General features: G+C 44.4%; 1 protein-coding gene across 1 annotated transcript in view; it reads right to left on the reverse strand.

The window, feature by feature from the left end:
* LOC138641711 (scinderin-like) overlaps positions 1–20,548 on the reverse strand; it is a 62,313-nt gene extending 41,765 nt beyond the window's left edge. Inside the window, exons 1-3 of the mRNA XM_069729320.1 lie at positions 20,295–20,548; positions 17,587–17,741; positions 14,787–14,948 (exon numbers count right to left, since the gene is read on the reverse strand). Coding sequence (XP_069585421.1) covers positions 14,787–14,948; positions 17,587–17,741; positions 20,295–20,487 — 510 coding nt within the window. The 5' untranslated portion in view covers positions 20,488–20,548. The remainder of the gene's footprint in view (positions 1–14,786; positions 14,949–17,586; positions 17,742–20,294) is intronic.
* Positions 20,549–24,134: the final 3,586 nt, after the last annotated feature.

Genomic DNA, 24,134 nt, shown 5'->3' on the forward strand with positions numbered 1-24,134 from the left:
TAAAGAGTGTCTATTGGGCCTGTCAATCAATATGTCATAGGTGGTGACCTAACACCTGACACCTCCAACAGTAAAGAGAAAGCATGTGATACATTGTTATCCATATCCATGTAGCCATGTGTATCCTACTTGAATATGGAAGAGTTGGGGTACATGCCACCGATGTATGGATGAGTGCCCAACATCGGGAACTGCGGAGACTCTTCTGCTCTTTCATATCTCAGGACTATTAATCCTTTATGTTTATTCAGAGTACAAACAGTCAGACTCTGCTATTTCCACATCGATACATCACTGAAAAAAACATTTTGCTCAGATCTGTGGTCATCACACCTTCTTATATCACAAGGTGAATGTGACTGCCCATCATGTACTGTGAATGTATAGTCTATTAGAAAATATATATATATTTGTACCGTGTTAGCCAGTAGATAGAAAAATATTTAGAATTGAGAGTCCTCTTGGTATCTATTGTGAGCTGTGATTTCTGTTATGCTGTAATGTCTATTTTCTGTATAAGTCCCCTCTATAATTTGTAAAGCGCTGCGGAATATGTTGGCGAAATATAAATAAAATTATTATTATTATTATAGAAGATGACACACAGGTATTTACTATATACAGGGCAGATGACACACAGGTATATACTATATACAGGAGGAGATGACATACAGGTATATACTATATACAGGAGGAGATGACACACACATATATACTATATACAGGGGAGATGACACACAGGTATATACTATATACAGGAGGAGATGACACACTGGTATATACTATATACAGGGGAAATGACATACAGGTACATACTATTTACAGGGGAGATGACACACAGGTACAGTGGGGCAAAAAAGTATTTAGTCAGTCAGCAATAGTGCAAGTTCCACCACTTAAAAAGATGAGAGGCATCTGTAATTTACATCATAGGTAGACCTCAACTATGGGAGACAAACTGAGAAAAAAAAATCCAGAAAATTACATTGTCTGTTTTTTTAACATTTTATTTGCATATTATGGTGGAAAATAAGTATTTGGTCAGAAACAAAATTTCATCTCAATACTTTGTAATATATCCTTTGTTGGCAATGACAGAGGTCAAACGTTTTCTGTAAGTCTTCACAAGGTTGCCACACACTGTTGTTGGTATGTTGGCCCATTCCTCCATGCAGATCTCCTCTAGAGTAGTGATGTTTTTGGCTTTTCGCTTGGCAACACGGACTTCAACTCCCTCCAAAGGTTTTCTATAGGGTTGAGATCTGGAGACTGGCTAGGCCACTCCAGGACCTTGAAATGCTTCTTACGAAGCCACTCCTTCGTTGCCCTGGCGGTGTGCTTTGGATCATTGTCATGTTGAAAGACCCAGCCACGTTTCATCTTCAATGCCCTTGCTGATGGAAGGAGGTTTGCACTCAAAATCTCACGATACATGGCCCCATTCATTCTTTCATGTACCCGGATCAGTCGTCCTGGCCCCTTTGCAGAGAAACAGCCCCAAAGCATGATGTTTCCACCACCATGCTTTACAGTAGGTATGGTGTTTGATGGATGCAACTCAGTATTCTTTATCCTCCAAACACGACAAGTTGTGTTTCTACCAAACAGTTCCAGTTTGGTTTCATCAGACCATAGGACATTCTCCTAAAACTCCTCTGGATCATCCAAATGCTCTCTAGCAAACTTCAGAAGGGCCCGGACATGTACTGGCTTAAGCAGTGGGACACGTCTGGCACTGCAGGATCTGAGTCCATGGTGGCGTAGTGTGTTACTTATGGTAGGCCTTGTTACATTGGTCCCAGCTCTCTGCAGTTCATTCACTAGGTCCCCCCGCGTGGTTCTGGGATTTTTGCTCACCGTTCTTGTGATCATTCTGACCCCACGGGGTGGGATTTTGCGTGGAGCCCCAGATCGAGGGAGATTATCAGTGGTCTTGTATGTCTTCCATTTTCTAATTATTGCTCCCACTGTTGATTTCTTCACTCCAAGCTGGTTGGCTATTGCAGATTCAGTCTTCCCAGCCTGGTGCAGGGCTACAATTTTGTTTCTGGTGTCCTTTTACAGCTCTTTGGTCTTCACCATAGTGGAGTTTGGAGTCAGACTGTTTGAGGGTGTGCACAGGTGTCTTTTTATACTGATAACAAGTTTAAACAGGCACCATTACTACAGGTAATGAGTGGAGGAAAGAGGAGACTCTTAAAGAAGAAGTTACAGGTCTGTGAGAGCCAGAAATCTTGATTGTTTGTTTCTGACCAAATACTTATTTTCCACCATAATATGCAAATAAAATGTTAAAAAAAACAGACAATGCGATTTTCTGGATTTTTTTTTCTCAGTTTGTCTCCCGTAGTTGAGGTCTACCTATGATGTAAATTACAGACGCCTCTCATCTTTTTAAGTGGTGGAACTTGCACTATTGCTGACTGACTAAATACTTTTTTGCCCCACTGTATACTATATACAGGAGCAGATGACACACAGGATATACTATATACAGGAGGAGATGACTTACAGGTATATACTATATACAGGAAGAAATGACACACGTATATACTGTTAGGGCTAGCGGAACGCACCGAGTAAATATATAGGTTTTATTATAATTGATGCGTTCGCAGCCCGGGGTCCACCGTGCAGGAGAACCTGCTGCTAGCAAACGGCGGCACTATATGGCGGTGTGGACTAACTCAGTTAATTCACCGAGTAGCCGTGAAAGCAAAGCACTGCGCCCTGTTAGACTTCACAGAGGCACAGGTTAACTGCCCAACAGAGAGCAGTCAGTGGTCACGCATGCACACAAAACTCCTTGCTGGAGGTGCCAGCATTCTAGGGGCTTATTTCATCCAGGTCCCTGAATACATACAAACACAATCTCCTCGCCGGAGGTGCCAGCATTCTAGGGGCTTATTTCAGCCGGGTCCCTGAACACACTCTTACGTGACCACACTGGCGCAAAGCACATAACTTAGAACAATACTAGCGCCTGGCCGTGCGGCCATGTGAGCCTTAAATAATTGCAGCACGTACAGGACCTTCCTAGAAGGACCAATGATCTTAGCTGCAGTATCTGATCATGTGACCCTCGATCTCCACTGAGAGATCTTACTCTGGGCATGCTCAGAACGAGAAAAGCAGGACTTAGTCCCAGAAGCGTCTGCTTGCCGCTGCCCAGCACTGACTTCAATGGCAGAAGCAGGAAAAGCAGCAGTAACTCTTTGTACAGAGTCAGACTGAGTGAGACGCTGGGACCGACGTCTCCGCTGAGCAGGCTCCACTGCAGCAGGAGAAGAATGGGAGACCGCAGCGGAGATGGCCCAAGATTCCCCCTGTGCAGAGGCGGGAACTCGACCCCTAGCACTACCCCCCTCCTAGGGCCCGAATGTGCTCAGCAGGCTCCCAGGACCTATCCTCATGACTGTAACCCTTCCAGTCCACCAAATAAAATGTTTTGCCACTAACCACCTTGCACCCCAAAATAGCGTTCACCTCGTAATCGTCCGTAGACGAACCCGATGTCTCGGCAGATGACTCAGAAAACCGGGACATGTATACAGGCTTAAGGAGGGACACATGAAAGGTGTCAGTGATACCTAGGCGTGGAGGAAGGACTAGATGGTAGACCACAGGATTAACCTGTTCGAGGACCTTGAAGGGGCCCAAGTAGCGAGGTGCAAACTTAGTGGACTCAACACGCAGCCTGATGTTACACTAAGTCGCCAGGAGCAAAGGTCAGGGCAGGGTGCCGATGTGCATCGGCGGAGGACCTCATTCTCTCCTTGGAGGCCCGGATGGCATCCTGAGTGCGGTCCCAAATGTCTCGTGCCTCCACTGCCCAGTCTGCCACCCTGGAGTCAGCAGAGGACACGGGCATAGGCACAGGAACCCGCGGATGCTGGCCGTAATTAAGGAGGAAAGGAGTCTGACTGGTGGAGTCGGCTACAGCATTGTTAAGGGCAAACTTCGTCCACGGTAACAAGGAAGCCCAGTCATCCTGCCTGGCAGAAACAAAATGTCGCAAATAAGTGACCAGAGTCTGATTGGCCCTCTCAACCAACCCATTCGTCTCGGGATGATAAGCCGAGGAGAGATTCAACTCAATGCTGAATAGACGACAAAGCTCCCTCCAGAATCGAGACGCAAACTGGGGACCCCGGTCACTGACAATCTTGTCCGGCATACCGTGTAAGCGAAATATATGCTTGATGAACAAGACAGCCAGAGCCCATGCAGAAAGTAGCCGTGGAAGAGGCACCAAATGAACCATTTTGGAAAAATGGTCGGTGATCACCCAGATAATGGTGCAGCTGCGAGACTTGGGTAAGCCCACCACAAAGTCCATCCCGACCATCTCCCAGGGCCTGTCCGCCACCGGCAGAGGGTAAAGCAACCCAGCTGGCCATTGCCGAGGGGACTTGTTCTTAGCGCAAGAGACACATGCCTGAACATAGTCTGCGACATCACGAGCCATATGCGGCCACCAGTATGTCCTCGCCAGTAACTCAGATGTCCTTTTGGAACCAAAATGTCCACCCACCCTGGACGAGTGTGGCCAAGAGAGAACCTCCTGTCGCAAACTGGATGGTACAAAAGTCTTGCCCAGAGGCACAGACTCTAGCGAAACCGGGGCCACAGTTCTCAGGCTCTCGGTGGGGACAATAAGCCGAGGCTCCTCTTCCTCCACAGATGATACAACGGAGTGAGAGAGAGCATCGGCATGAATGTTCTTCTCCCCAGAAAGAAAATGGAGGGTGAAATGAAACCGGGAGAAGAACAAGGACCATCTGGCCTGGCGAGAATTTAACCGCTGGGCTGTCTGCAGGTACACCAAATTTTTATGATCTGTGAAGACTTGGAAGGGAAAACGAGCTCCCTCCAAGAGATGTCTCCTCTCCGAGAAAGCCAACTTCATGGCTAGCAACTACCTGTCCCCGATAGAATAATTCCTCTCTGCTGGTGAGAAGGTCTTAGAAAAGAAGAAGTAAGGATGCTTCCAACCTTGAGCATCCTTTTGGAAGAGGACTGCTCCAGCACCAACAGATGAGGCATCCACCTCCATGATAAATGGCTTATCTACATCGGGGCGATGTAGGATGGGAGCGCTAGCGAAGTGTGACTTTATGGAGTTAAAGGCCTTTGAGACCTCCTCAGACCACAATTTGGGATTTGCTCCCTTCTTGTTGAGGGCAACCAAGGGAGCTAACAAAGTTGAGAAATGCGGAATGAACTGGCGATAATAATTAATGAACCCCAAAAAGCGCTGCACCACTTTAAGAGAGTGGGGTTCCTGCCAGACAATAACACAGCCTGTAGTTTGGCAGGATTCATAGCCAATCCCTGGGCGGAGATGATATAGCCTAGGAAAGATAAGGACTCCTGCTCGAACATACACTTCTCCAAATTGGCATAGAGGGAGTTTGCCCGTAGGAGGTCGAAGACTTTGCAAACATCTCTCCGGTGGGAGTCAATATCTGAAGAGTAGATGAGAATATCATCCAGATAGACTACGACCGAGGTGGAGAGCATATCCCGGAAGATGTCGTTCACAAAGTCTTGGAAAACGGCTGGGGCATTACAGAGCCCGAAGGGCATCACCAGATATTCATACTGCTCATCCCTGGTGTTAAAAGCCGTCTTCCATTCGTCCCCCTCACGGATGCGAATCAGGTTGTAAGTACCCCGCAGATCTAATTTAGTAAATACCCTTACTCCCCGAAGCCTATCAAAGAGCTCAGATATCAAGGGCAAAGGATACTTATTCTTAATGGTGATGGCGTTAAGACCCCTGTAATCTATGCATGGACGCAGTTCCCCATTCTTCTTCTGCACAAAGAAGAACCCTGCCCCAGCAGGTGACACTGACTTCCTGATGAACCCTCTTGCCAGATTCTCTTGAATGTACTGAGACATTGCCTCCGTCTCCAGGAGAGATAACGGATAGACTCGACCCTGGGGAGGCTCAGCACCAGGCAAGAGGTCAATAGGACAGTCATAGGGGCGATGGGGCGGAAGGGTCTCCGCCGCCTTTTTGGAGAACACGTCCGCATAAGACCAATATTGCTTGGGGAGAGAGGATAGATCTGCGGGTACCTCAGTAGTAGCAACCTGAACGCACTCCCTCTGACACCTACCCCCACAAGATTCACCCCATCCCAGAATTCTGCCTGAGGACCACTCGATATGGGGAGAGTGGTACCGTAGCCAAGGTATCCCCAACAGGACCTCATCAATTCCCTCAGGAATGACGAGCAGAGATATAATCTCCTGATGGGATGGCGACATGGACAGAGTAAAAGGGATGGTCTGCTGTGTTATCTGTGAGGGCAGTGTCGACCCATTCACCACTCGTACCGTTACTGGTTGAGCTAGCATAACCAGGGGTATTGCGTGACGATGGGCGAAGGCAGAAGACATAAAATTGCCCTCCGCCCCAGAATCCACGTAGAGCTCTACCGAGTGGGAGGATGAGCCTATAATAATTGTCCCCTTAAAGGACAATTTGGAGGCAAACGTCGCCGTGTCTAGTGTACCACTACTACCACTAGACGCTGACGTTTCCTCAACCGCTGGGGACATCTGGTGGCAAGAGGTCTTGACTGCTGGCAAACATGACAGACCTTGAGTGCACAAGCGGTCCGGGACTTAGATCCCGCTCGTGACACCTCCATGGCCTCATGTGACTCAGGGACCAGGACCGGAGATTCCAGAGGTTTGGCGAAGGTGGGAGCCAGCCGAAACCTCTGCCTACACTGGGCTCGCTCTAACCTCCGCTCGTTAAAACGGAGGTCAATACAAGTAGAGACAGTTATTAACTCGTAGGCAGGAATCTCCCTAGTGGCCAGAGCGTCCTTATCGTGATCAGCCAGCCCCCTCCAAAATATGAGGATAAGGGCTTTATTTATTGGACGGCAAAATTGCTGACCAAGGATACACCCTGTGTTAATGCCAGCAGTTGGAGCGCGGTGTCATGGGTGACTCGAGGTCCTAAAAAGACCTGTTTCAGAGTGCTCAGCAACAGCGGAGCACTCTGCACCACATGATCGCCATGCTCCCACAGCGGCGTAGCCCATTCCAACGCCCTGTCCGACAAGAGAGACATAATAAATCCCACCTTAGCCCGCTCTGTGGGAAAACGTGCAGCCAGGAGCTTGAGGTAAATAGAGCACTGACTCACGAATCCCCTACAAGATTTGCTATCTCCAGAAAATTTTTCTGGCAGCGGAAGGCGAGATAATGTCGGAACAGCGGTGGCAGTGGACAAGGTTGCTGCAGCCACACTAGCAGCCTGTACAGCAACTGCAGTAACATCCACAGCTGAGGTTGAGCTCTCGAGAGTCGCCAACCTACCCTCCAGCTGCTGGATATACCGCAAGGATTGCTGAATGTCCGCCAGTTACTAGCCAGACCCTGGCGCTAGTATTTTGTAGGGCTAGCGGAATGCACCGAGTAAATATATAGGTTTTATTATAATTGATGCGTTCGCAGCCCGGGTTCCACCGTGCAGGAGAACCTGCTGCTAGCAAACGGTGGCACTATATGGCGGTATGGACTAACTCAGTTAATACACCGAGTAGCCGTGAAAGCAAAGCACTGCGCCCTGTTAGACTTCACAGAGGCACAGGTTAACTGCCCAACAGAGAGCAGTCAGTGGTCACGCATGCACACAAAACTCCTCGCCGGAGGTGCCAGCATTCTAGGGGCTTATTTCATCCAGGTCCCTGAATACATACAAACACAATCTCCTCGCCGGAGGTGCCAGCATTCTAGGGGCTTATTTCAGCTGGGTCCCTGAACACACTCTTACGTGACCACACTGGCGCAAAGCACGTAACTTAGAACAATACTAGCGCATGGCCGTGCGGCCATGCGAGCCTTAAATAGTTGCAGCACGTACAGTACCTTCCTAGAAGGACCAATGATCTTAGCTGCAGTATCTGATCATGTGACCCTCGGTCTCCACTGAGAGATCTTACTATGGGCATGCTCAGAACGAGAAAAGCAGGACTTAGTCCCAGAAGCGTCTGCTCGCTGCTGCCCAGCACTGACTTCAATGGCAGAAGCAGGAAAAGCAGCAGTAACTCTTTGTACAGAGTCAGACTGAGCGAGACGCTGGGACCGATGTCTTCACTGAGCAGGCTCCACTGCAGCAGGAGAAGAATGGGAGACCGCAGCGGAGAAGGCCCGAGATTCCCCCTGTGCAGAGGTGGGAACTCGACCCCTAACATATACTATATACAGGAGGAGATGACATACAGGTATATACTATATAAAAGAGGAGATGACACATAGGTATATAGAGTGTTATGAAAGGCAATTCAGTACCACAATGGACATAGCGGTCAGAGCACATACAGTGATCTGACAATAACCCAAAATCATAGAACGAGCTCTGAGACGTGGAAACTCTGCAGACCGCAATCCCTAATCCTCTCCAAACAACACTAGAGGCAGCCGTGGATTGCGCCTAACTCTGCCTATGCAACTCGGCACAGCCTGAGAAACTAACTAGCCTGAAGATAGAAAATAAGCCTACCTTGCCTCAGAGAAATACCCCAAAGGAAAAGGCAGCCCCCCACATCTAATGACTGTGAGTTAAGATGAAAAGACAAACGTAGGGATGAAATAGATTCAGCAAAGTGAGGCCCGACTTTCTTAACAGAGCGAGGATAGGAAAGATAACTTTGCGGTCTACACAAAACCCTAAAGAAAACCACGCAAAGGGGGCAAAAAGACCCTCCGTACCGAACTAACGGCACGGAGGTACACCCTTTGCGTCCCAGAGCTTTATTAGAATTAGACAAGCTGGACAGAAAAAATAGCAAACAAATAGCAAAGAAGAACTTAGCTATGCAGAGCAGCAGGCCACAGGAATGATCCGGGGAAAAACAAGTCCAACACTGGAACATTGACAGGAAGCCAGGATCAAAGCATTAGGTGGAGTTAAGTAGAGCAGTACCTAACGACCTCACCACATCACCTGAGGGAGGAAACTCAGAAGCCGCAGTACCATTTTCCTCCACCAACTGAAGCTCACAGAGAGAATCAGCCGAAGTACCACTTGTGACCACAGGAGGGAGCTCTGCCACAGAATTCACAACAGTACCCCCCCTTGAGGAGGGGTCACCGAACCCTCACCAGAGCCCCCAGGCCGACCAGGATGAGCCACATGAAAGGCACGAACAAGATCGGGAGCATGGACATCAGAGGCAAAAATCCAGGAATTATCTTCCTGAGCATAACCCTTCCATTTAACCAGATACTGGAGTTTCCGTCTTGAAACACGAGAATCCAAAATCTTCTCCACAATATACTCCAACTCCCCCTCCACCAAAACCGGGGCAGGAGGGTCAACAGATGGAACCATAGGTGCCACGTATCTCCGCAACAATGACCTATGGAATACGTTATGTATGGAAAAAGAATCTGGAAGGGTCAGACGAAAAGACACAGGATTAAGAACCTCAGAAATCCTATACGGACCAATGAAACGAGGTTTAAACTTAGGAGAGGACACCTTCATAGGAATATGACGAGAAGATAACCAAACCAGATCCCCAACACGAAGTCGGGGACCCACACAGCGTCTGCGATTAGCGAAACGTTGAGCCCTCTCCTGGGACAAGGTCAAATTGTCCACTACCTGAGTCCAAATCTACTGCAACCTGTCCACCACAGTATCCACACCAGGACAGTCCGAAGACTCAACCTGTCCTGAAGAGAAACGAGGATGGAACCCAGAATTGCAGGAAAATGGCGAAACCAAGGTAGCCGAGCTGGCCCGATTATTAAGGGCGAACTCAGCCAAAGGCAAAAAGGACACCCAGTCATCCTGATCAGCAGAAACAAAGCATCTCAGATATGTTTCCAAGGTCTGATTGGTTCGTTCGGTCTGGCCATTAGTCTGAGGATGGAAAGCCGAGGAAAAAGACAAGTCAATGCCCATCCTACCACAAAAGGCTCGCCAAAACCTCGAAACAAACTGGGAACCTCTGTCAGAAACAATATTCTCTGGAATGCCATGTAAACGAACCACATGCTGGAAGAACAATGGCACCAAATCAGAGGAGGAAGGCAATTTAGACAAGGGTACCAGATGGACCATCTTAGAAAAGCGATCACAGACCACCCAAATGACTGACATCTTTTGAGAAACGGGAAGATCTGAAATAAAATCCATAGAGATATGTGTCCAAGGCCTCTTCGGGACTGGCAAGGGCAAAAGCAACCCACTGGCACGAGAACAGCAGGGCTTAGCCCGAGCACAAATCCCACAGGACTGCACAAAAGCACGCACATCCCGCGACAGAGATGGCCACCAAAAGGATCTAGCCACTAACTCTCTGGTACCAAAGATTCCAGGATGACCAGCCAACACCGAACAATGAACCTCAGAGATAACTTTATTCAACCACCTATCAGGGACAAACAGTTTCTCCGCTGGACAACGACCAGGTTTATTAACCTGAAATATTTGCAGCACCCGCCGCAAATCAGGGGAGATGGCAGACACAATTACTCCTTCCTTGAGGATACCCGCCGTCTCAGACAAACCCGGAGAGTCGGGCACAAAACTCCTAGACAGAGCATCCGCCTTCACATTTTTAGAGCCCGGAAGGTACGAAATCACAAAGTCAAAACGGGCAAAAAACAGCGACCAACGAGCCTGTCTAGGATTCAAACGCTTAGCAGACTCGAGATAAGTCAAGTTCTTATGATCAGTCAATACCACCACGCGATGCTTAGCTCCTTCAAGCCAATGACGCCACTCCTCGAATGCCCACTTCATGGCCAGCAACTCTCGGTTGCCCACATCATAATTTCGCTCAGCAGGCGAAAACTTCCTGGAAAAAAAAGCGCATGGTTTCATCACTGAGCAATCAGAACCTCTCTGCGACAAAACAGCCCCTGCTCCAATCTCAGAAGCATCAACCTCGACCTGGAACGGAAGAGAAACATCTGGCTGACACAACACAGGGGCAGAAGAAAAACGACGCTTCAACTCCTAAAAAGCCTCCACAGCAGCAGAAGACCAATTGACCACATCAGCACCCTTCTTGGTCAAATCGGTCAATGGTTTGGCAATACTAGAAAAATTGCAGATGAAGCGACGATAAAAATTAGCAAAGCCCAGGAACTTTTGCAGACTTTTCAGAGATGTCGGCTGAGTCCAATCATGGATGGCTTGGACCTTAACAGGATCCATCTCGATAGTAGAAGGGGAAAAGATGAACCCCAAAAATGAAACCTTCTGAACACCAAAGAGACACTTTGATCCCTTTACAAACAAAGAATTAGCACGCAGGACCTGAAAAACCGTTCTGACCTGCTTCACATGAGACTCCCAATCATCCGAGAAGATCAAAATGTCATCCAAGTACACAATCAGGAATTTATCCAGGTACTCTCGGAAGATGTCATGCATAAAGGACTGAAACACTGATGGAGCATTGGCAAGTCCGAATGGCATCACTAGATACTCAAAATGACCCTCGGGCGTATTAAATGCAGTTTTCCATTCATCGCCTCGCCTGATTCGCACCAGATTATACGCACCACGAAGATCTATCTTGGTGAACCAACTAGCCCCCTTAATCCGAGCAAACAAATCAGATAACAATGGCAAGGGGTACTGAAATTAAACCGTGATCTTATTTAGAAGGCGGTAATCTATACAAGGTCTCAGCGAACCATCCTTCTTGGCTACAAAAAAGAACCCTGCTCCTAATGGCGACGATGACGGGCGAATATGCCCCTTCTCCAGGGATTCCTTCACATAACTGCGCATAGCGGCGTGCTCAGGCACGGATAAATTAAACAGTCGACCTTTTGGGAATTTACTACCAGGAATCAAATTGATAGCACAATCACAATCCCTATGCGGAGGTAGGGTATCGGACTTGGGCTCATCAAATACATCCCGGTAATCGGACAAGAACTCTGGAACCTCAGAAGGGGTGGATGACGAAATTGACAGAAATGGAACATCACCATGTACCCCCTGACAACCCCAGCTGGACACCGACATGGATTTCCAATCTAATACTGGATTATGGGCTTGTAGCCATGGCAACCCCAACACGACCACATCATGCAGATTATGCAACACCAGAAAGCGAATAACCTCCTGATGTGCAGGAGCCATGCACATGGTCAGCTGGGTCCAGTATTGAGGCTTATTCTTGGCCAAAGGCGTAGCATCAATTCCTCTCAATGGAATAGGACACTGCAAGGGCTCCAAGAAAAACCCACAACGCTTAGCATATTCCAAGTCCATCAAATTCAGGGCAGCGCCTGAATCCACAAATGCCATGACAGAATACGATGACAAAGAGCAGATCAAGGTAACGGACAGAAGAAATTTTGACTGTACTGTACCAATGGTGGCAGACCTAGCGAACCGCTTAGTGCGCTTAGGACAATCAGAGATAGCATGAGTGGAATCACCACAGTAGAAACACAGCCCATTCAGACGTCTGTGTTCTTGCCGTTCAACTCTGGTCAAAGTCCTATCACACTGCATAGGCTCAGGTTTAAGCTCAGGTAATACCGCCAAATGGTGCACAGATTTACGCTCACGCAAGCGTCGACCGATCTGAATGGCCAAAGACATAGACTCATTCAAACCAGCAGGCATAGGAAATCCCACCATGACATCCTTAAGGGCTTCAGAGAGACCCTTTCTGAACATAGCTGCCAGCGCAGATTCATTCCATTGAGTGAGCACGGACCACTTTCTAAATTTCTGACAATATACCTCTATCTCATCCTGAGCCTGACAAAGAGCCAGCAAATTTTTTTCTGCCTGATCCACTGAATTAGGCTCATCGTACAGCAATCCGAGCGCCAGAAAAAACGCATCAATATTACTTAATGCAGGATCTCCTGACGCAAGAGAAAACGCCCAGTCCTGAGGGTCGCCACGCAAAAAAGAAATGACGATCCTAACCTGTTGAACTGGGTCACCAGAGGAGCGAGGTTTCAAAGTCAGAAATAGTTTACAATTATTTTTGAAGCTCAGAAATTTAGTTCTATCTCCAAAAAACAAATCTGGAATAGGAATTCTCGGATCTAACAAAGAATTCTGAACCACAAAATCTTGAATATTTTGAACTCTTGCCGTGAGCTGATCCACACATGAAGACAGACCTTTAATGTCCATTGCTACACCTGTGTCCTGAACCACCCAAATGTCTAGGGGAAAAAAAAGGCAAAACACAGTGCAAAGAAAAAAAAATGGTCTCAGAACTTCTTTTTTCCCTCTATTGAGAATCATTAGCACTTTTGGCTTCCTGTACTGTTATGAAAGGCAATTCAGTACCACAATGGACATAGAAGTCAGAGCACATACAGTGATCTGACAATAACCCAAAATCATAGAACGAGCTCTGAGACGTGGAAACTCTGCAGACCGCAATCCCTAATCCTCTCCAAACAACACTAGAGGCAGCCGTGGATTGCGCCTAACTCTGCCTATGCAACTCGGCACAGCCTGAGAAACTAACTAGCCTGAAGATAGAAAATAAGCCTACCTTGCCTCAGAGAAATACCCCAAAGGAAAAGGCAGCCCCCCACATCTAATGACTGTGAGTTAAGATGAAAAGACAAACGTAGGGATGAAATAGATTCAGCAAAGTGAGGCCCGACTTTCTTAACAGAGCGAGGATAGGAAAGATAACTTTGCGGTCTACACAAAACCCTAAAGAAAACCACGCAAAGGGGGCAAAAAGACCCTCCGTACCGAACTAACGGCACGGAGGTACACCCTTTGCGTCCCAGAGCTTCCAGCAAAACAAGACAAGCTGGACAGAAAAAATAGCAAACAAATAGCAAAGAAGAACTTAGCTATGCAGAGCAGCAGGCCACAGGAATGATCCGGGGAAAAACAAGTCCAACACTGGAACATTGACAGGAAGCCAGGATCAAAGCATTAGGTGGAGTTAAATAGAGCAGCACCTAACGACCTCACCACATCACCTGAGGGAGGAAACTCAGAAGTCGCAGTACCATTTTCCTCCACCAACTGAAGCTCACAGAGAGAATCAGCCGAAGTACCACTTGTGACCACAGGAGGGAGCTCTGCCACAGAATTCACAACAATAGAGGAGGAGATGACATACAGCAGGTATCTACTATATACAGGGGAGATGACCTACAGGTCTATAGTATATACAGGAGATGACATACAGGTATATACTATATACAGGAGGACATGACATACAGGTATATAGTATATAAAGAAGAGATGACATACAGGTATATACTATATACAGGAGGAGATGACACATAGGTATATACAATATACAGGAGGAGATGACATACAGCAGGTATATACTATTTATAGGGGAGATGACATACAGGTATATACTATATACAGGAGATGACATACAGGTGTACACTATATATAAGGAAGATGACACATGTATATACTGAGGGGAAAATGAGAGGTGTGAGGTGAAAATGAAAAGGTGTGAGTGCAAAATGAGAGGAGTGAGGGAAAATAGTGGAGTGATCGGAAAATGACAGATGTGAGGTCGAAATGACAAGTGTTAGGGGGAATGAGAGGAGTGCGGGGGAAAATAAGAGGAGTGAGGGGGAAAATAAGAGGTGTGATGGGAAAATAAGAGAAGTGAGGTGCTATAACTAACCACAGATATTTACTATGCCCAGGCAACGCCGACTCTTCAGCTGGTTCTAAATATTTTTCTAGTCTATTAGAGTAACCCTTATATAAAAAAAAATTCTGTTTAGTTTTTTTATTTTTTTTAAAACAAAGCAGACCCTTTACTCACAGCTCCAACATCAACGATGAAACAGTCTCCGATATTGAAACTGGACCAACTGAAGGGAACTTCTGTAGCCCTGACGACTCTTCTCCCTTTGATGTGAAGAATTCGTCGTGCAGTGAGGTCATTAGTAACCACATGTGTAAAACCAGAAGACACTCCACCAGCCTGAGGGGGAAATACGTGATCATGAGTTACATACATGATCATCGTTGTACACAGACGGCAGTACTATAGCAGTTATATACTTGTAGATAGGGGCAGTACTATAGCAGTTATATTCTTGTGCATAGGGTGCAGTATTATAGTAGTTATATTCTTGTACATAGCGGCAGTATTATAGTAGTTATATTCTTGTACATAGGGGCAGTATTATAGTGGTTATATTACTGTACATAGGGAGCAGTATTATAGCAGTTATATTCTTGTACATAGGGGCAGTATTATAGTGGTTATATTCTTGTACATAGGGGCAGTATTATAGTGGTTATATTACTGTACATAGGGAGCAGTATTATAGCAGTTATATTCTTGTATATAGGGGCAGTATTATAGTGGTGATATTACTGTACATAGGGAGCAGTATTATAGCAGTTATATTCTTGTACATAGGGGCAGTATTATAGTGGTTATATTACTGTACATAGGGAGCAGTATTATAGCAGTTATATTCTTGTACATAGGAGCAGTATTATAGTAGTTATATTCTTGTACGTAGGGTCAGTATTATAGTGGTTATATTACTGTACATAGGGAGCAGTATTATAGCAGTTATATTGTTGTACATAGGGGCAGTATTATAGTGGTTATATTACTGTAAGGGAGCAGTATTATAGCAGTTATATTCTTGTACATAGTGGCAGTATTATAGTAGTTATATTCTTGTACATTGGGGCAGCATTATAGTAGTTATATTCTTGTACATAGGAGCAGTATTATAGTAGTTATATTCTTGTACATATGGGACAGTATTATAGTAGTTATATTCTTGTACATAGGGGGCAGTATTATAGTAGTTATACTCTCGTACATAGGAGCAGTATTATAGTAGTTATATTCTTGTACATAGGAGCAGTATTATAGTAGTTATATTCTTGTACATAGGGGGCAGTATTATAGTAGTTATACTCTTGTACATAGGAGCAGTATTATAGTAGTTATATTCTTGTGCATAGGAGCAGTACTATAGTAGTTATATTCTTGTACATAGGGAGCAGTATTATAGTAGTTATATTCTTGTACATAGGGGCAGTATTATAGTAGTTATATTCTTGTATATAGGCGCAGTATTATAGTAGTTATATTCTTGTACATAGGGGCAGTATTATAGTAGTTATATTCTTGTATATAGGCGCAGTATTATAGTAGTTATATTCTTGTACATAGGGGGCAGTATTATAGTAGTTATATTCTTGTACATAGGAGCAGTATTATAGTAGTTATATTCTTGTACATAGGGGCAGTATTATACTAGTTATATTCTTGTACATAGGAGCAGTATTATAGTAGTTATATTCTTGTACATAGGAGCAGTATTATAGTAGTTATATTCTTGTACATAGGGGCAGTATTATAGTAGTTATATTCTTGTACATAGGAGCAGTATTATAGTAGTTATATTCTTGTACATAGGAGCAGTATTATAGTAGTTATATTCTTGTACATAGGGGGCAGTATTATAGTAGTTATACTCTCGCACATAGGAGCAGTATTATAGTAGTTATACTCTCGTACATAGGAGCAGTATTATAGTAGTTATATTCTTGTACATAGGAGCAGTATTATAGTAGTTATATTCTTGTACATAGGGGGCAGTATTATAGTAGTTATATTCTTGTACATAGGAGCAGTATTATAGTAGTTATATTCTTGTACATAGGAGCAGTATTATAGTAGTTATATTCTTGTACATAGGAGCAGTATTATAGTAGTTATATTCTTGTACATAGGGGCAGTATTATAGTAGTTATATTCTTGTACATAGGAGCAGTATTATAGTAGTTATATTCTTGTACATAGGGGCAGTATTATAGTAGTTATATTCTTGTACATAGGAGCAGTATTATAGTAGTTATATTCTTGTACATAGGGGCAGTATTATAGTAGTTATATTCTTGTACATAGGGGGCAGTATTATAGTAGTTATACTCTTGTACATAGGAGCAGTATTATAGTAGTTATATTCTTGTACATAGGGGCAGTATTATAGTAGTTATATTCTTGTACATAGGGAGCAGTATTATAGTAGTTATATTCTTGTACATAGGGAGCAGTATTATAGTAGTTATATTCTTGTACATAGGAGCAGTATTATAGTAGTTATATTCTTGTACATAGGGGGCAGTATTATAGTAGTTATACTCTTGTACATAGGAGCAGTATTATAGTAGTTATATTCTTGTACATAGGAGCAGTATTATAGTAGTTATATTCTTGTACATAGGAGCAGTATTATAGTAGTTATATTCTTGTACATAGGAGCAGTATTATAGTAGTTATATTCTTATACATAGGAGCAGTATTATAGAATTTATATTCTTGTACATAGGGGCAGTATTATAGAATTTATATTCTTGTACATAGGGGCAGTATTATAGTAGTTATATTCTTGAATATAGGGGGCCGCATTAAACTAGTTATCTCTTGTCCATGAAAAAGTATAATAGTTAATTTATCTTTTAATATATTTTTAATGCTGTAATTATATTTTAGAAAAGGTCGGCATATATGATATCTGTTGTGCTCTAGAACCAATCCACTTTTCAGGTCTTCTACTACTAAATAATAAGTTATATGGTTTTTGTACCTGATACTTAATTCCGGTTTTGAAATAACCCAGAAACGCGTTGCTCTCACAGTTATGGAGCTCCCGATACTGCACAGCTTTCCCACCCAGGTGGTCGTCCATCTGCACAGTAAATATGGCGGCGGCTGTGCTCTCATCCTGGCTGCATTCACTCCCTAGGAGTGTTACATTGTGTGAATATTGTGATACATTATGTAGAGATCACATAAGGTTTAATTTACATAATGCAACATTAACATTTCACAGTGATTCTTTTTATTATTCTGATCATTCTTCCAATAGAGGATACTTTAGTTAGTTTCCTTCATGTGTGGCAGAGGCATGTCTGTGTGTCTGCACCCCTTCTGGTCAGGGCAGAGCATGTGACTCGAGTACTGGGGTCAGGTGGGTGCCCACAAGCCACACTGCCTTGCCCCAGGTGTGCGGAGAAAGTGCAGGAAAATGAGGTGGGATCTGGGTGGAGAAAAGTAAAACCAAGAAGCAGTCTTTGATTTGCACCAAATTTTTGTGTTATTTGTGCCCTTTTTAACTCTAAATTATGAGTCATTTTCTTGTGTGTGTGTGTGTGTGTGTGTGTGCGTGCGTGCGTGCGTGTGTGTGTGCGTGCGTGTGTGTGTTTGCCGTTTGGGGTTGGATTTTTGATCCATACTCTGTCTCAGATTCATTAATTTTTCAAGAAATGTTTGCAAACATACACTCCAGTTCCCTTTTAGAGTAATTTTTTTTTCCTTTTCTTCAGGTAAAAGTCCTGGTTTCAAATATAAAAAATCAGTCCCTCGAATTCTGACACTATCTATAAAAATACACTTATGTATGTAGTTTTTCCCTGAAATCTCCCCTAGTGTGAACAAGTATCTACCAGGATCCATATTTTTCCAATTGGACATAAGTGGCGCCATATAGGCATGGTAACCACTAATCTCCATTTCCCAACATACAGTTATGTGAAAAAATGTTTGCCCCTTCCTGATTTCCTATTCTTGCGCCTGTTTGTCACACTTAAAAATTTCCGATCGCCAAACAAATGTAAATATTAGATAAAGATAACACAAGTAATCACAAAATGCAGTATATACATGAACGTCTTTATTATTAAGGGAAAAAGAAATCCAAACCTACAGGGTCCTGTGTGAGAAAGTGACTGCTCCCTAAACCTAATAATTGGTCAGGCCGCCCTTAGCATCAACAACTGCAATCAAGCGTTTGCGATAACTGGCAATTAGTCTTTTACAATGCTCTGAAGGAATTTTGGCCACTCATCTTTGAGTTGGTGGGTTTCCGTACATAAACCGCCTTTATTAGATCATGTCACAGCATCTCAATCGGATTAGGGTCATGACTTTGACTAGGCCACTCCAAAGTCTTCATTTTGTTTGTCTAAAGCCATTCAAAGGTGGACTTGTTGGTGTGTTTTGGATCATTGCCCTGCTGCATAACTCAAGTGCGCTTCAGCTTGCAGTCATGAACAGATGGCTGGACATTCTCCTTCAGGATTTTTTTGGTAGACTGCAGAATTCATGAATCCATTTATCACAGCAAGTCTTCCAAGCCACAAAACAAACCCAGACCATCACACTACCACCACCATATTTTACTGTTGGTATGTTGTTCCTTTTCTGAAATGTTTTGTTACTTCTAGATGTAATGGGACATACACCTTTCAAAAAGTTAAACTTTTGTCCTGCCAGTCCACAGAGTATTCCCCCAAAATTCTTCGATATCATCAAGATGGTTTTTGGCAAAAATGAGTTGAGTCTTTATGTTCTTATAGCCTAGCAGTGGTTTTCGTCTTGGAACTCTACCATTCAGGCCATTTTTGCTCGGTCTCTTTCTTATGGTGGAGTCATGAACACTGGCCTTAACTGAGGCCTGCAGTTCTTTGGATGCTGTGGTGGGGTCTTTTGGATGAGTCATCATTGCGCTAAAATTTTGGTCGGCCGGTCACTCCTGGGACGGTTCACCACTGTTCCATGTTTTCGCCATTTGTGGATAATAGTTCTCAATGTGGTTTGCTGGAGTCCCAAAGCTTTAGAAATGGCTTTATAACCTTTTGCAGACTGATAGACCTCAATTACTTTGTTTCTCATTTGTTCCAAAATTTATTGGGATTGTGGCATGATGTCTAGCTTTTGAAGATATTTTGATCTGCTTCACTTTGTCAGGCAGGTCCTATTTAAGTGATTTTTTGATTGAGAACAGGAGTGGCAGTAATCAGGCCTGGGTTTGGCTAGGGGATTTAATCTTCGCTACCCAAAAATGTGATGAATCACAGTTAATTTGTTTTAAGGGGAGGAAAGGGGCAATCACTTTTTCACACAGAACCTATAGCTTTGAATTTCTTTTAGCCTTAATAATAAAGACGATTATTTAAAAACTGAATTTTGTGATTACTTGTGTTATCTTTGTGTAATATTTACATTTGTATGGTCATCTTAAACATTTACGTGGGACAGGAAGGGGAAAACAGTTTTTCACACAACTGTAAGCCACAACATACAGTTGGGTGACTTATTTAGTTATATTGCATGGAGTTGGCCAGCGTACCAATCAATGCTAACCCTAACCCTAACCCTAAGGTACGTGTCATTTTTGGGGGGTTTGTTTCAGTGCGACGTAGTCGAGAATTACCAACTAATAAATGTGTTGTCTTATTGGTTCTGTATGTAATGTACATTATCAACAAATGCAAAACCTGCATTAACACTTACCGAGCCAGTAGTGCAGACTGTAGGTTTTGTACAGCGCCATCTCCACTGTGTTGAGCACCAGATAGGCATCTCCTACATAGAAGTTTCCATACTGCTCCTTGGGGACCTCCGCCAGCTTCAATTTCTCAATCCTCCAGATCTGGAGCCCCGCTTTCTCACCAGCCTTCTCAAACTCCTTGTGTTTCACATCCATGACTGGTAGATCACTGGGATCTGCGGTGTCCTGAGTCCAACTTTACTACTAAAGCAATGGTATCAGGACGCAGAGTGCACAGATCATAAACTGGATTATATAGGGAGGAGAATTCATTCCGGGCCAATTAGAGCGTAATAACGCCATAAACTGAAAGTTGCACGTTCACACTTACTAGAACTATAATCACTAAGAAATACTCTAATATCCAGCAAGCACTCAATAGAATGGGAATATAATGACTTAAAGAGAAAGCCCACCATGACTAGCACCCTCCTCCAGCTTCCCTCTCTGCAGCCTGCTCCAGCTTCCCTCTTTGAGAACCCAAATTGTTGAAAAATATCAATAATCTCAAGGTTACATCTCCTGAGATCTTGATGTTCCTTTTGCCACGGTGCACAACATAATCAAGAAGTTTACAACCCATGGCACTATATAACTAATCTCTTCGGACATGGACGGCAGAAGAAATTTGATGTCAGGTTGCAGTGCAGGATAGTCCGGCTGATGGATAAGCAGCCTCAATCAAGTTCCAAATAAATTCAAACTGTCCTGCAGGCTCAGGGTGCATCAACGTAAGTGCAAATTATCCATCGACGTTTGAATGAAAAGAAACGCTATAGCAGGAGACCCAGGAGGACCCCGCTGCTGACACAGATGACACAGAGACATAAAAAAAGGCAAAATCCTTCTGGGAAAATGTTTTGTGGAAAGATGAGACCAAGATAGAGCTTTTTGGTAAAGCATGCATTCTACTGTTTACCGAAACTAGAATGAGGCCTAGAAATAAAAAGAGCACAGTACCTACAGTCAAATATGGTGGAGGTTAAAAGATGTTTTTGGGTTGTTTTTATCGTTTATCTGAAAATGTCCTATTTATCTTTTTACCTATTTCACTGATAATGACAATCTTTACTATACATCTAATATGTATACCGACATCTTAGAGGGGGGGGTTCTTCTTCTATTTCTTCTATATGCCTTGTTACATCAGTGGACATCCCCTTTAACTCTATGCAACACACTACAAACTTGCTGCACTTCTTTTACTGCACACGTGGAAAGTTCTGTACATAAAAGATATATAGTATTTATGATCCCGGTAATTATTAGCAAGGCTGTTTTAGAATCACCGATTATTATAGTTTATTGCTTTATTACTCTGCGACTGCCATTAGTATCACTGATATACTAGAGCATCGAGATAGACAGGTGACCAGGATATACTTACCGAGGAGTCTGCATTATATACATTTTTAAAGTGCATTATATGGGGTGCAGAGATTGTCATCTCACACAGTCTTACCCTATGTGTCTGTGGGGCCCAAAGTTTTTTTTTCCACATATAGTGAGAAAACTACCTTATTATAAATGGCATATGAGATGTCGTAATATATCTTAGAAGAATAAAGGTGATTTCTAGCCATGAGCAAATATGATGAAATTTGCCAGAAAATTCAATTTGCATTTAATAAATTTCATGTGAATTGAATGTGTATTATATTATGTAGCGAGGTCTCTCCAGATCCCAGAACATACAGTAATAAACATATGTAGGAAAATAATAAGATACTCATTCGGTCCTCAGGTGTCCCACCGCACAGCCTCACTGTGGTCTGGCCTCTTATTCTTCGTTCTGGTCACCTACGTGGTCTTTATTGGGTCATCTTTGTCGTCTTCTGAGGATGGCCCCTTCAGCTTCGCCGATGATGACCAGGTCACAATGTTGTGATATCAAGTGGCGTATGTTACGGTCTACTCATCACTGGAGATTTTCATGTTAATGGTCACTGGAAGACAACAAAGATGGTCCAGTGAAGACCCTACTGGTGACCAGTCCAAGGAAGACAGGTGAGTAATTTTCGACATCAGACTTCAGCTTTCTCCAAGCAGTGGCGTATCCAGGGGGGGGCAGCCGGGGCATGTGCCCCGGGCGCAGCCAACAAGGGGGCGCCAGCAGGCCACCTGATGCGGTGGTCCAAGGAGGAGGCTCCCCGTCCACGGAATTCTCAAACATGCAGCCCCTGAGGCAAGCATCTGCGGCCCGAGGTGCACGCTAGAAAAGGAGGCGGCACAGAGCTCTGGGACTTTCGCAGCTGCTGGAGACGAGAGCTGCCCACAATGCGTCGCCATGGATACGCAGTGACTTCCGACCCTGTCCAGTGCCCGGAGAATGAGCCGTGCATCGCTAAACAGGAAGTGTGCACTGTGCAGCACCTGGAGCAAAGGATTGCGGGGGCTGGGGGGATGCAGAGCCTGGCTGGAAGGACAAGGTATGGGCTCTAATATACTGCGTGGGCTGCTATATACTACATGGCTGCTATTTATTACGTGGGCTCTGCTATATACTACGTGGACTGCTATATACTACATGGCTGCTATTTACTACGTAGGCTGCTATATACTACATGGCTGCTATATACTACATGGGCTCTGCTATATACTACATGGGCTCTGCTATATACTACATGGGCTCTGCTATATACTACATGGGCTGCTATATACTACATGGCTGCTATTTATTACGTGGGCTCTGCTATATACTACGTGGGCTCTGCTATATACTACGTGGCTGCTATATACTACATGGACTGCTATATACTACATGGCTGCTATTTATTACGTGGGCTGCTATATACTACGTGGGCTGCTATATACTACATGGGCTGCTATTTACTACGTGGGCTCTGCTATATACTACATGGGCTGCTATATACTACATGGGCTGCTATTTACTACGTGGGCTGCTATATACTACATGGCTGCTATTTACTACGTTGGCTGCTATATACTACGTGGGCTGCGCTATATACTACGTGGGCTCTGCTATTTACTACGTGGGCTGCTATATACTACGTGGGCTGCTATTTACTACGTGGGCTGCTATTTACTACGTGGGTGCTGCTATTTACTACATGGGCGCTGCTATTTACTACGTGGGCTGTGTTATATACTACGTGGGCTGCTATATACTACGTGGGCTGTGTTATATACTACGTGGGCTGCTATATACTACGTGGGCTGTGCTGTATACTACTGTGTGGGCTGTGCTGTATACTACTGGGTGGGCTGTGCTGTATACTACTGTGTGGGCTGTGCTGTATATTACTGTGTGGGCTGTGCTGTATACTACTGTTTGGGCTGTCCTATATACTACTATGTGGTCTGTGCTATATACTACTATGTGAGCACTGAAACAATGCCAGGGGGCTGGATGGGTGCAATGTCGTGATTTCTGCCCCCATAATGTGCTCAGATTTCTTCTGCCCCCCCTAATGTCCTGATTTCTGCCCCCATCCCTCCATATGTTCCTCAGATTTCTCCACCACATGCAACTGCACCCGGGAAGGGAGGGGATGGAGGCAGGAATCAGGACATTATGGGGGCAGAAGAAATCTGAGGAGATTATAGGGGGCAGAAATCTGAGGGGGGGGCGCCAAACTGATCTTTTGCCCCGGGTGCAGGAGGAGCTAGATACACCTCTGTCTCCAAGCACGAAACACAAAAGACGTGGAAACGGAAACATAATGTGAAGTCAAAGCAGACTAAGAAGTAGCCACCAGTCATGATCTGTCCATCACTTCCCCATGACTGATGACATAGATCAATGACAGTTATTGTCCCCGGAGAATCATTTTAGAGTTGTG

The sequence above is a fragment of the Ranitomeya imitator genome, chromosome 6, assembly GCF_032444005.1.
Source record: "Ranitomeya imitator isolate aRanImi1 chromosome 6, aRanImi1.pri, whole genome shotgun sequence".
Taxonomy (NCBI): Eukaryota; Metazoa; Chordata; class Amphibia; order Anura; family Dendrobatidae; genus Ranitomeya; species Ranitomeya imitator.